Genomic DNA, 14,777 nt, shown 5'->3' on the forward strand with positions numbered 1-14,777 from the left:
ACTCTCCATCCTGTTCATTTCCTACTGCTGCCTTGGACTACCACAATCCACCACCTCTAAAGCAACCTCCAAACCTCCCCCACATCACCTCATAGCTGACAAACCCTGCCTTGCAGAGCTACTACATTTACCCAAACTCAAAAACTTCCCCTCAACCTAAACAAACCCAAAACATAACAATGAACCTTTCCCCAAAAAGCCTTAGCCCCAACTGAAGTATCAGTCCTTGCCAATGGCTTCATCTTTTGACCCCTTTCCAAATTCAATCATACACGACTTGTTAAAGACCTACTCTCCTTTTACTGGTCCCTACAGTGGAAACACAACAAACTTTACCAATCACACTCAACCCAAGACCAATGTTAAACCCTGCCTGACTTATGTTCACTGCTTCATCGAACCATGATTCACCCCCACTGCCACCAAATCACCCCCCATTAACATTCCAGAATTTCTTAACCTTGAACCTTGCATCACCATCATTCCCTAAATTCCTCAACATGCAAGATAACCTTACATCCACAGAAAGAACCACAGTCCATCACCTAAAAACTGATCCTGACCTTATAATTCTACCTGTTGACAAAGGCTCGCCCATTGTTGTTTTTTAACTGCAAGGATTACCTGGCGGAAGGACTCTGCTAGCTGTTCAATTCATCCAGCTGCCACAGTGACCCCATTCCAGAAATATAGCAGGATTTCCAGTCTATCCTCAAATCCTTGGGCCCATCCCAGAACCTCTTTCCAGAGTCCTAATCTCTCACCCTTACCACTCCCCATACTCCTACCTTCTACGTGCTTTCTAAAGTCCATAAACCCAACCATCCAGGATACCCCATTGTTGCAGGTTACTGTGCTCCCACTGAGTCTCTGCTCTCATAAACCATAACCTTCACCCTATAGCCCGCAAACTACACCCCTATACAGAGATACCAACCATTTCCTCTAACCTCTTTCCACAGTTTTTGCCTCTACCACATGGTGCCCTGCTCGTTACTATTGATGCCACATCCCTAATGCCCATGGCCATGCTGCTATTGAACACTACCTTTTCCAATGCCGGACAGATTCCATACCCACAGCCTTCTTCCCAGCTGACGTGACATGCTATATGCTCACCCACAACTATTTCTCCTTTCAAGGCATCATCTACAAACAAATTTGGGATATTGCTATGGTCACCCACATGGCACCATTCTATGCCAACCTATTCATGAATTATATGGAGGAATACTTCCCAACCACCCAGAATCCCAAATCCATCACCTGGTTCAGATCCATTAATGACATCTTCATGATCTGGATCGAGGATGAGGAGACACTGTACACATTCTCCAGAACCTCAACATCTTCTCACCCATTTGCTTCACTTGGTCGTCCTCAACCCACCAAGCTACTTTCTTCAATGTTGGGATCCACCTCAAAGATGGCTACATCAGTACCTCCACCCAGATCAAACCTGCCAATCAGCAACTATATTTCCACTTTGACAGCTGCCACCCATTCCAAACTGAGAGGTTTCTTCCATACAGCCTAGCCACCCATGGCCTTTGCATCTGTAGTGACAAACCGACACTCTCAAAATATACTAAGGGTCTCAATGAGGCCATCACAGATTATTACCCTCCCAACATCGTGGAAAAACAGATCTCCCATGTCTTATTTCTCCAGTCACCCCCCCCCCCCCCCCCAAAGTCCCGCCATTTGGTCAGAGATGATCTTTTAGAGCAACTGAATCACATTCTCTGCCAGGGTCTTGACAACCTTTTGTTGTGCCCTGAAATGAGGAATAACCTACTCACTATCTTTCCCCCTTCCCAGTGGCATTTTGCTGCCCACCGAACCTACACAATATCCTTGTCCATCCCTAATGAACCCCTGCCCCAACCATTTGCCTCATGGCTAATATCCTTATAATAGACTTAGATTCAAGATCTGTTCAGTACGTCCTCCCACCACCATTTACTCCAGCACCACCTACACTATTAAAGCCATGGCTACCTGTGAAACCAGTTGTGTGATTAACAAGCTAAGCTGAAACCACTATGCTACATTCTACATGGGCATGACAACCAACAACCTGTCTGTTCACACAAATAGCCACCAACAAATTGTGGCCAAGAAACAGCTGGACCATCCAGCTGCTGAGCACATCCAGCACTACGTTCTTCATTTCCATGACTGCCTCACAGCCTGTGTCATCTGGATCCTTCCCACTCAACAGCAGTTTTCATGAAATGCACAGTTAGGAACTCTCGCTTAAACATATCCTACGTCCCCGTAACCCTCCTGGCCTCAACCTTCGTTAGTCATTATTGTTTACTCATCTATCCCCTTCCCTTTTCTCATTCCAACACTACACAGTCCTCTATTCCACCAACACTCTCACAGTCTTTTTACTTCTCTCCTTTTCTGTGGCCCTCTCCCCCATCCCCTGCTGCCAAGGACATTGCCAAAGTTTGGGTCTGCACACACACACACACACACACACACAAATCACCTAAATGAAATTACACATGGCATAGTTGCCATATAGTGTAATTGAAATATATTTTGATTTTCAATCATACTGTGAAAATGGGATATGTACTGTCAGTGGGCAACAAAGTAATAGGCAGATTAAAAATATTGACAGCACTATTGGCTAATGCCCAGCCCTACTTTATCCAAGACCAACTACTCTGCATTGTTGGCCTTGAGCTCAGTTGTTTTGTTAATCAGTTCTTACTTGCAGCTGAATTTCATGGAAGCATTGCCGTTTATTGTTTTTGTGCTAAGTGGTGTCATGGTAGTTTCTAATGATGCACGTGTTTCTAAAAATAAAGAAGATGGAAACTGATTTTGATTTGTCTACAAGCATTATAATATGTTAAAAGTATGTACACACTACTATAACAGCCAAAGTATACATATCTGTTGCTGTTTAATGTTAGCTCTGGAGTCATTATTTGGAGACTGGTAGCTGTTTGAGGTTGCAGCATTTCAATATTTACAAGGCAGTGGAGTGGTAAACATCATTACAATAACATTATATTTTATATAATTTTAATGAGTGCATAAAACTGCTCTTCAATTTGCCTGCATTGCCCAAAAATTGTGTTCATCAACAAAATATTAGCCCAAACATCTATGGTTGCATTTATTTAAAACATTTGCTCAAAATTCTATCACCAATAGTTCAAATGGCAAAATATTGTCCAATCTGGTTAGCTGGGTGGTACTCAATTATGAAAACCACTTCCAATATGGAACGTTGGGGAAGTGTTTGTGAAGAGTGGAAGGGGTATGTGACAACAGTGCTTTCTATAGTTAGTTCGTTTCTAAAAGATTTTTTTCTGCAGCCTGCTTGAATTCATCTAAGCCAACTACACCCTGCATTCTCCCCTCCCTTCTTCTAAAATCTATTTACACTCTTGTAATGCTGTAATAACTGTAGCCAGGAAGTCTGCATACAATGAAATCTTAAAATATGCATACATCTGTGCACTATCAGGTGACCAGACATGCACAGTTAAGGGAAAAAACAGGCAATCACTAAATTCCTTCTTTTGTTGTGACAATCGACATTCTCCACTGACTGGAGTAGCTCTGGTTATTGAGACACTCAGGAAGCAATCCCTGGATTCGGGAAATGAGGTGGTTCGGATACATTGGCTGGCAATGTTGAAAACAAGTTTCTAGGGTTTCTTATTTTCAATTTTGAAGAATGCCAGTGTTGGGCATTCTTTCGAATTCATTTTTTTACTGGGAGATTTCAATCCCCTCAGCAGCAAGGTCAGCAGAATAACTCTTCAGAGACATTCAGCACTATAAGCAATATGATAAATAAACTATAATCCAAATGTTCCCCATTTAGGCTGATATGGTCATCTGCTGAGACATTCATTAATACAGAAAATGAGCTTTCTATATTGAAAGAAGTGACAGATGAATACTTGAACTTAAACATTTGGGAAAGTTGGTTGAGTAATTCCAGATCATTTGCATTTTCACCACTGAGAATTGTTCTCCATTCCCTGTTGAACACAACAATATTAGATCTGTTTATTCCAGCAATCTTGTTGGTAATAATCAAAGTGTCCCAAAAAATTCATGCTCCTTCATTCCTGATCACTTCCACAGTTCAAATCCAAATGCAAGAAGAAGAAGAGCATAAAATGATTTTCAACGGTGAAGGGAGATTAGAGCATGACTGCTTCTTAGCGCTTTCCAAAAATACAGCACTGCTAAGTAATGAGATATATCTCTGCTCAGTGAAAACTCTGAGATTATTGTTGCGAAAAATGATTTATAGTTTGTTCTGGTAACTCCATATTTTATGGAGGAAAATCCCATCATGAACCAGGGACCTTGCTGTCTGTAGGTTGGCTTGTATGCCTCAGCAATACAGATGGCCGTACCATAGGTGTAACCACAATAGAGGGGTTATCTGTTGAGAGGACAGACAAATGCGTGATTTCTCAAAAGAGAAGCAGACTTTTCAGTAGTTGCAGGGACAACAGTCTGGATGATCTAGCCATGTAACATCAATAAAAACTGCATAGCTGGGCTGGTAATATGAACAGCTGAAAGCAAGGGGGAACAACAGCCACTATTTTCCCTGAAAGTTTACAGCCCTACTCTGTGATTAAATAATGATGGCATCCTCTTGGGTAAAATAACCCAGAAGTAAGATAGTCCCCTCAGAGTTCCAGGCAAGGGCTACTCTGCAGGTTGTCGCAGAAACAAAAGTGGCATTCTGTGGGTCAGAGCTTAGGGAAGCGGACAGGCTGAAGGTAGATATTGTGGGAATTAGTGTGTAGTTCAGTGACAGAAGGAACAGGACTTCTGCTCAGATGAATACAGGGCTATAAATACAAAATAAAATATGGGTAATGCAGGAGTAGGTTTAATAGTGAATAAGAAAACAGAAATGCAAGTAAGATAACATGAACAGTATAGTGAATGCATTATTGTAATCAAGGTAGAAGTGAAGCCTACACCCACCACAGTACAACAAGTTTATATGCCAACCATCTCCACAGATGATGAAGAGATTGAAGAAATGTATGGCAAGATAAAAGAAATTATTCAGGTAGTTAAGGAAGACAAGAATTTAATTGTGATGGTGGACTGGAATTGAAAAGTAGGAAAAGGAAAAGAATGAAAAATAGTAGGTAAATATGGACTGGAGGAAAGGAATGAAAGATGAAGCTGCCTGATACAGTTTTGCACATGGCATAATTTAATCATCACTAATACTTGGTTAAAGAATCATGAAAGAAGACTATATATGTGGAAGAGACCTTGAGGCAATGAAGGTTTTAAATTGTAAAACATTTCCAGAGGCAGATGTGGACTCAAGACTGTAATTTATTGAACTGTAGATTAAATTGGAGAAAGGTTGGAAATGAAGGCAATGGAATCCAGATTAAGTTGAAAGATCCAGAGACTGCTGAAAGTTTCAAAGGGAGCATTTAGCAACAGCTGATTAGAACAAGGGAAATGAATACATTATAAGACAAATGAGTAGCTTTAAGAGGTGAAATAGTGAAGGCAGCAGAGGATCAAATGGGTAAAAAGACTAGGGCTAGAAGATATCCGTAGATAACACCTGAGATACCGAATTTAACTGATGAAAGGAGTAAACATAAAATGCTGCAAATGAAGCAAGTGAAAGGGAATACAAACATTTTAAAAAATCAGATTTACAGGAAGTGCAAAGCAGCTAAGCAAGAATATCTAGAGGAAAAATTTAACTATTTAGAAGAATAGAATTTAGAAGCATAGTTCACTAGGGGAAAGATAGATACTGCCCACATGAAAATTAGAGACCTTTGGAGAAAAGAGAAGCAAATGTATGAATATCAAGAGCCCAGATGGGAAACAAGTCCTATGCAAAGAATGGAAAGTTGAAAGATGGAAGGAGTATATAGAGGTTTTATACAAAGACGATAAACTTGAAGGTAAGAAGGGGAAATGGACATAGATGAAGATGAGATGGGAGATATGATAGTGTGAGAAGAATTTGAAAGAGCTCTGAAAGATCTTGGATGATACAAGGCCCTGTGAGTAAAAGAAATTCCTTCAGAAGTACGGATAGCGTTGGGTGAGCCAACTATGTCATAACACTCCCATCTGGTGAGCAAGATGTACGAGACAGGCAAAATACCCTCAGACTTCAAGAAGAATGTAATAATTGCAGTTCTAAGGAAAGCAGTTGCTGGCATGATAAAAAGTACTAAACTAAATTATCAGTTTAATAAGTCATGGTTGTAAAGTGCTAACACGAATTCTTTACAGCACAATGGAAAAACTGCTAGTCACTGATCTCAGGGACGATCAGTTTGGATCCTGGAGAGATGCAAGAACATACAAGGCAACACTAACCCTACGAATTATCTTGGAACATAGTTTAAGGACAGGCAAACCTATGTTCATAGCGTTTGTAGACGTAGAGAAAGCTTTTGACATTTTTGACTGGAAAGTTCTCTTTGAAACTCTGAAGGTAGCAGGGGTAAAATATAGGAAGCAATAGGCTATTTACAACTTGTACAGAAACTAGACGGCAGTAATGAGAGTCGAGGGGCATGAAAGAGAAGCATTTGTTGGGAAGGGAGAGGGACAGAGTTGTAGCCTATCCCATATGTTATTCAATCTGCGCACTGAACAAGCAATAAAGCAAACCAAAGAAAAAACTGTAGTAGGAATTAAAATCCAAGGACAAGAAATAAAAAAGGTAGGGGTTTGCTGATGACACTGTAATTCTGTCAGTGACAGCAAAGGACCTGGGAGAGCAGTTGGGTGGAATAGGCATTGTCTTCAAAGGAGGATATAAGATGAACATCAACAAAAGCTAAAAAGGATAAGGAAATGTAATTGAATTAAATCAGGTTATGCTAAGGTAATTAGTTTAGGAAATAATACACTTCCAGTAGTATGTGTTTTGCTACTTGGGCAGTAAAATAACTGAGGATGCCAGAAGTAGAGAGGATATAAAAATGCAGGCTGACAATGGCAAGAAAAGCATATCTGAAAAAAAGAAATTTGTGAAAACTAAATACAGATTTAAGGGAGAATGGGCGTAAAGGTTAATTAAAAGTAATGTCAGAACTACAGAGAACAGTAAACACATAACTCTGAGTAATTAGTATCTATAGCTTCTGTGGGGAAGTTGGTAGAGTGTTAGTCATACCAATGGTCCTTGGTCCATACCCCAATTATGACAATTTTTGACTGTATTTGGCATGAAAATGTTACATGGGACTATTAATACTCCTACACATGTGATGCAATTGTTTCTTTATTCTACTGTTCCAATTGTTTATGTTTATTCTGTGAAACTACAAATGCACTAGATGCTTCATCGTGAGTGATGTATGTTCTGTTGCACATGTCCCACAGAACAGCACACCTATTTATACAAATGTATTCTATAGGTATGCTACTTTGTTGTAACCATGACCGTTCCGGTCACGTGGTTGCCGTGAATGAAAGTACGGTGGGACTGGATGGGAGTGGCCTGCAAACAAACAAGATGGACAAACGGGACAGGAAGGACATGCACAGCGACAGACGACCGAGCAAGACACCAAGAACAACCAGCAATAAGCAACGGGGTCACAAGCAAAAACCTCACAAAATCAACAACATCCACTCATACACGGAAGTAAGCAAAGTAAACACGATGTCTGTAAGTGAGATATCAAGAGACTCACGTGAATATCAAACTGATTCGCTAAGTGAGAGGCAGGCGCTTAAATACACAACAGGGTACATCGCTATTGGCAACTGGACCACATGCCCCAGAGTGGCGCTCTCACATTATACGTGGGCCAAGAGCGCGTGCAGCCACAGCTTACGGCATGCTAGCTGCAGAGACCTCTAGTGGTAATCAAGGTCCATGCCATCTGGCGCGGATTCGAAAACCGTGGCGCTTGGCACCAGACTTTCAACTAATGAAGCGAAAGCAGACTGCCAAAAGAACATTGCTACAAACTCTGTAAAATCCCTTTACATGTCAGGGAAAAGTTCTCACACATAACAATTTCATGTACAAACAATTAAAACAAATTGTCATCAGTGGGGTTTGAACACGGGACCTCTGACACGACGACCTGACATTCAACTAACTCAACCACATAAGATCTAAAAAAATTATCACTTTCTGAAATGTATTTCCTGTGCTCCATAGTTGTGTTATTACTTTTAATTAACATTTACACATGTTCTACTGGACAACAGCACATACCACATACTAAACTGGTGTTTTAGTTGATACTCTATCTACATACAGTGTTTGGTACTGATCTGAGTGTCTCATAAGACAGGCAATGATATACATAGCCTGAAGAAATACTGAAGAGAAAACTGTAGAAGGTCATACAGGTTTATTGATGAAAACATTATTCTGGCAGTGAATCATTTTCTTCCCAAAAATAATGAAAGAAAAGAGGGTGCCCCTCCAAACCAAATGAAAATGAATATATTTTTACACTATTTACAAGACCGAGGTTCTCAGAATGGTGTAGGAGAGGACTTAGGTACACACCAGGGAACTGTATCACCGTAATTTTCAGATTTTCTTTGACTTGTTACCCATAAAGCACCTTTGTGGCTCCAGTCCCAGAAACATAGGAGAACTAGAAACAGTAAACTTACATGGCAATCAAGGTATCAAGGTATCAGTTTCCATGTATGGTGAGGGCCTCAACTGCATGTATATACCAATCTTGGAGCCCACTGAACATGAAGATGAATATATTACCAAAAGGGCTCTCCTAGTATCAATGTGCAGGCAGCAGTGATTATAGTGAAATGTTTACTAATATTGATGCTTCATGACCTGGGTCTGTAGATAATGCTAGGATATAGGGAAATGCTGTTGCATGCTACGTGCCAAGAGAAAACTAGCATAATGATTTAATTTTTGGAAATAAAGGAATGACATTGAACCATGGTTAATGACACAATTCCAGAATCCACAAACATCTGATAAGAGGGCCTACAACAGACTTCAGTAGGGCAGAATGAAGCTGTTTTGGAAAACTCAGATGAGGAGACAATTATTTTGTTGTAGTGACAGTGGCCCTTCAAGAATCTGTATTAATGATGAGTGTGATGTCAGTAGAGTTTCTCCACAATTGCCACAGAAATAAAGCACAGGCAGATTCAATGGCATGTTGTAATGCACAGTTTATCATTGTAAGCACCTATAGAACGAAATTATATTGTCATAGGTTTTGAAATTTTAATAACAAGGCCTTACCAGTAAATAATTCCAAATGAATTTAATCTCTAATTCAGTCTGTATTACACAAAATAAATATTGCTGCAATACTGAGGTATTTTGTTTTGTATTGCTCTTGTTCTTTCTCCCACACCGCTCTTGTTGTTTCTCCCAGTAACTGTTTTCCTATTTAAGATATGTTTTATTACAGTATAAATCTTATTTTTTGTCATGTTAGAAATAACTAGGTGGATCACAAAATTAATAACCTGTTAATTACAAACCTACAATCTGTTTCTCCTAATGAAACTCTAAAAGTAGTGCTTAGTATTTGACACATGAGCAAGCCCTCCTGTTCTTTCTCCCAGGCATATTTCCGGTATGTTTTCTCACAGCATAAATCTTGTTTTTTGTTATGTTAGAAATACGTAGGTGGATCAGAAAAAATAATACACTTTTACGTTCCTGGAATTACTGTTTACGACATTTTTTTATAATTCCCGTCAAATTTCCTATGTACACAACGTTAATTTACACCTGACTTTGTGTCAACAAATTTATAATTTCCCCCTCAATTTATGCATTACGAAAAAATGTTTGTGGAACAAAAATATGATGCTGACATGATGTTGGCTGTCCAGTAGCATTTACAAATACTACGTGATAAGTTTCTTGACACCAGGGCACTCTACTCAGTGGATCTGAACTGGTAAGTGTGTAAAAGTTGGAACAATTCATGCCATATCTCCCGCTGCTGGCAGCTATACTTGGCGTAGTGGTTGATGTTATATAACTAGGTTCATCTAAATAAAGATATTATAACCAATCACAACTATTTCCAAAATGTCTCCACTGCACAAATGGAGTTTTGTGATTGTTGTGATCATCGTGACACTTTTCTTGAACCATATTTAGTATGGTTTGGTGTTTGACCACTTGTAGCACTAGCTGACACCATCATTCGCTTTGCGTTGCTCAAATGTTTGTAGTTTAAACACAGTGCTGGTTACGTATTTTTTTTCATGGTGAGCGAAAGGTGTTATGTGAATTTATTCTCATTGGCAAGTGCAGTATTTACTATCCATTTTTTGTGATGTTATACAAACAAACAATGTGAGTGATAGTGGTGTGTGGTTTTCCACATAACTGAGGAGGCACTGTACCTGATAACCTCAAAAAGATGACTACAGTGCAAGAGGTGGAGAATAACACATATTCAAGCACCACACAAAAAACTTATGTATAGATTTGCACTTGATAATGAGAAAAAAATTCTCAAAATGTGTTGTGCTAAGCATGAAAAAATACATAACCAGTGCAGTATTTCATTATTTAAATAATGAATGACAGCTGCAGTCTTTCAAAAACAGAGTATGAAACTGAGTCAAACGTTCCTACTGCCCAGACAGTTTTCAATTCCATTTAAATCAGTGGTTTTTACTGGATAATATACAAGTCTTTTGATGCCTGTTATGTACATATATCATACATAAAATGTGAAAATGCAAGGGGTATCCTATGTGTAACTTCTACAGTTTAAATGTTATTTCCAATATTTTACATTTTCCCGCATTTTACACAATTTTTTTTTGAAGTCCCTTGAAAAGTGAAAAAGTAGGGTTTCACTGTAACTGGTTAATTACAAACCCAGCAGTCTGTTTCTCCTAATGAAACTGCACAGGTGACCACTTAGTATTTGATGCATAAGTGGGCTAGTGTGAATCACATTAATTTTAATCAAAATTATCTTCTGTTAGAAAACTATGATAGTGTTCTGGTTTGGAGTAGGCAGAAAGGTAATGTGCTCTGAAGATTTTGTTCGCATAAGGTGTTCAACTAACTTCAATAAGAAAAAAGTTTCCCATGTTGAAAGTTCAGTAACATGCACATGCATTTTCATAAACTGTCCATATATCATCTTAATTTATTGTCATACATGAAACTGAAAATAAAACATAGTTCAACTCTTCCAGAACACATTCATACCAGTTCTGTATTTGTACATTGAATGCTTTGTCTGTCTGAGTAAGCTGCATGAAATGTATGTGGTCTGTGCCATATGTGGCACATAACACACACAAAGAACTTTCTCGAGGAGGAGAGGAGTTAGTGAGAAAGAAACTATCTGGTCAGACAATATGCTTTGCATTTTTTATTCATGTGAAATTGTAAACTTTCTTGGAGAATTTTCTTTAGCTCTGAGAATCTTCTGCAGAGATGCTCTCTTTTTTCATTCATAAAGCTCATTTATATAAGAAGATGGCAGGATAGAAGTACTATGAAAAGCACAATGGATGGCAAGTTCATCTTTTCTATGGGTTACACTGATGGTAGTGGCATCCTCATGGAAGGAAAGTTTTATGTAGGTTAAAGGTGGGCACCTGTTCCCTACAGTTAGGCCATACAGGCACCTGACGGAGGATCATGTGCATTGTTGGAGAAGAGAAAATATGGTCCCTGCAGCAACATGCATGTCAATACTTTAGAATGAACTACTTACTGTTGGCTATGGTTATCCATATATGAGATATATTGTGCTGCACCTGTTAGTATTCAATGATCTAATGAGAGAAAGTGGCCTTTTTGGGTATGTAAATCTTCAGTATATTCACTCTAAGAGATATTCTGATTTATTGGGGTATTCATGACTTAGCAAAGTCACACAATGTGTATTCAAAAATCAGTATGTGAGAATTTAGGAGCTGCAGTTGTTAACATTTATCTAACAAAGAAGCCATCATTAGAAGTTTCTAGATAATTGGGAGAAAATTATGTTTGTTGGCAGTTGTGCTACAGTAAGTGGCAATTCGCAGATAAAGATTGGCTGCAATATTAATGTGCAACATGGTATTAATGTTGCAACATGAGTATAGCTTTGTAATAAAGTGTTAATGTAAAATTTCATATCAAGGAATATCCCTTCCTTCTCATCCTGTGAATCTTTCTGTATAACCTCTTCTCCTCCATTCGCTTAACAAGTCCAAACCATCTAAGCCTTTATTACTCTATTCTATCCTGTAATAGTTCCTCCTTCACTAATTCCCTGCCTCTCTCATTCCTATTAACCTGTCCATCTTGGATACTATTTCTCAAGTCTATGATCTCACTAGCTTGTATTTTGCATCTCTATCTTCCGTCAGATCTCTGAGGTATACACCAGGATTGGAACACAGTATGCCAAATACACTACTGGCCATTAAAATTGCTACACCATGAAGATGACATGCTACAGACGCGAAATTTAACCAACAGGAAGATGATGCTGTGATATGCAAATTATTAGCTTTTCAGAGCATTCACACAAGGTTGGCGCCGGTGGTGACACCTACAACGTTCTGACATGAGGAAAGTTTCCAACCTATTTCTCATACACAAACAGCAGTTGATCGGTGTTGCCTAGTGAAATGTTGTTGTGATGCCTCATTGATAAAGGTCGGATCATAGCCTATTGTGATTATGGTTTATCATATCGCGACATTGCTGCTTGCGTTGGTCGAGATCCAATGACCATTAGCAGAATATGGAATCGGTGGGTTCAGGAGGGTAATACGGAATGCCGTGCTGGATCCCAATGGCCTTGTATCACTTGCAGTCGAGATGACAGGCATCTTATCCACATGGTTGTAACGGATCGTGCAGCCACGTCTCGATCCCGGAGTCAACAGATGGGGACGTTTGCAAGACAACAACTATCTGCATGAACAGTCTGACGATGTTTGCAGCAGCATGGACTATCAGCTCGGAGACTATGGCTGCGGTTACCCTTCACGCTGCATCACAGACAGGAGCGCCTGCAACGGTGTACTCAATGACTGAATCTAAGTACTGTATGCGAACATGTTAAAAAAAGCAAAAATTAAAAATTCAACATTTGATTTATAGGGAAAACAGTGCTTGATGCAAGTACTTTCTTGTTCGTTAGCGGTCATCTCACAAACCTATTGAGAACATCTTGGACATATTCATGAGGGATACACACATTTTGAATCCTGTTCTGACCTATCTACAGTTGTTCTGTGTGCTTGCTGTAAGGCATGATTCAGAATTGCTCCCCAATATTTATGGTGTCCAGTGTACCCCACATTGCAACAAGCTGCCACTTTTAACAAGATGAGGCATGCTACACACTAGTAGTGAAGAGATTATGTTGTCAGAGATGCTACATTTACTCTCTGTAACTTTAGTCTTTGCCTCACTTCCTCAGTTCTTGAAGAATGATTGGAAATTCATAGTTGTGGAAGACAGGTACTATTTCCTATTTTAAGTGTTTCTTTCAGAAGCACTGGGAGTTATATATCCTGGAAGTAACTACTGGCAATCCTTTCTTGTCTCTCTGTGAAATATCATCTTTATTGATTGAATTTTCTGTCTGACACATTAGATTCATTAGATTCATTGCAGGGTTGTGTGCTTGTATGTCTGTCTGTACTGAATTGTTACTTTTCCATTTTTTATTCACTGAAGCATTTATTACAAAAATAGAATTAGTCACAGCTACATTACCTGTGGATTTGTTCTTAAACGGTCTTGAAATTTACGTAGCCTTTCCTGGCGAGTAGCTGGTCCGAGGCGGGTATGTTCAGCTAATGCTCGCATGAGGCTGAAATTTGACCTCATTTCATCAGTGATACCTGTTGTGCGGCACAATTCAGGAATCAGATAAATCAGGTTGTTAATTCCTCTCCTCCGGTCCCTTTGTTTTGGTTGAGAGACAAGTAGCGGTTGTTGTTGGTCTTTTATGATTATCCCATAAGCCTAAAAACAATTAAATCAGCTCAGTTAGACAGTTGTGATATGATGTACTAAAACTATTGATGGGACAACTAGCTGGTTTCAACAACTGATGTACACGTTTTTTTGCTGTCAGTTTCTTCAGTCAAATTATACTGAAGCATCAAAGAAACTGGTACAGGCACGCATATTCAAATACAGAGAGATGTAAACACGCAGAATACAGCGCTGCATTCAGCAATACCTATATCAGACAACAAGTGTCTGGCACAATTGTTATATCAGTTACTGCTGCTACAATGGCAGGTTATCAAGATTTAAGTGAATTGAACATGGTGTTATAGTCAGCGTACAAGCGATGGGACACAGCATCTCCGAGGTAGTGATGAAATGGGGATTTTCCTGTGCAACCGTTTCACAGGTGTACATTCAGTATCAGGAATCTGGTAAAACATTAAATCTCTGACATCACTGTGGTTGGAAAAAGATCCTGCAAGAACGGGACCAATGATGACTGAAGAGAACCGTTCCACATGACAGAAGTGAAACCCTTCAGAAAATTGTTGTAGATTTCAATGTGGGGCCATCAACAAGTGTCAACATGTGAACCATTCAACGAAACATCATCGATGTGGGCTTTCGGAGCTCAGGGCCCATTCATGTACCCTTGAGGAATGCACGACACAAAGCTCTATGCCATGCCTGGGCCCATCAACACCGATATTGGACTGCTGATGACTGGAAACATGTTGTCTAGTTGGACAAGTCTCATTTCAAATTGAATTGTGTGCAAGCACATGTACGGGTATGGAGACAACTTCATGAAGCCATGGACCCT

General features: G+C 39.4%; 1 protein-coding gene across 1 annotated transcript in view; it reads right to left on the bottom strand.

The window, feature by feature from the left end:
* LOC126234036 (piwi-like protein Siwi) overlaps positions 1 to 14,777 on the bottom strand; it is a 257,707-nt gene that overhangs the window by 157,251 nt on the left and 85,679 nt on the right. The window contains exon 6 of the mRNA XM_049942902.1: positions 13,712 to 13,963. Within this exon, the coding sequence (XP_049798859.1) occupies positions 13,712 to 13,963 (252 nt within the window). The remainder of the gene's footprint in view (positions 1 to 13,711; positions 13,964 to 14,777) is intronic.

The sequence above is a fragment of the Schistocerca nitens genome, chromosome 1 (assembly GCF_023898315.1).
Source record: "Schistocerca nitens isolate TAMUIC-IGC-003100 chromosome 1, iqSchNite1.1, whole genome shotgun sequence".
In the NCBI taxonomy this organism is placed as follows: Eukaryota; Metazoa; Arthropoda; class Insecta; order Orthoptera; family Acrididae; genus Schistocerca; species Schistocerca nitens.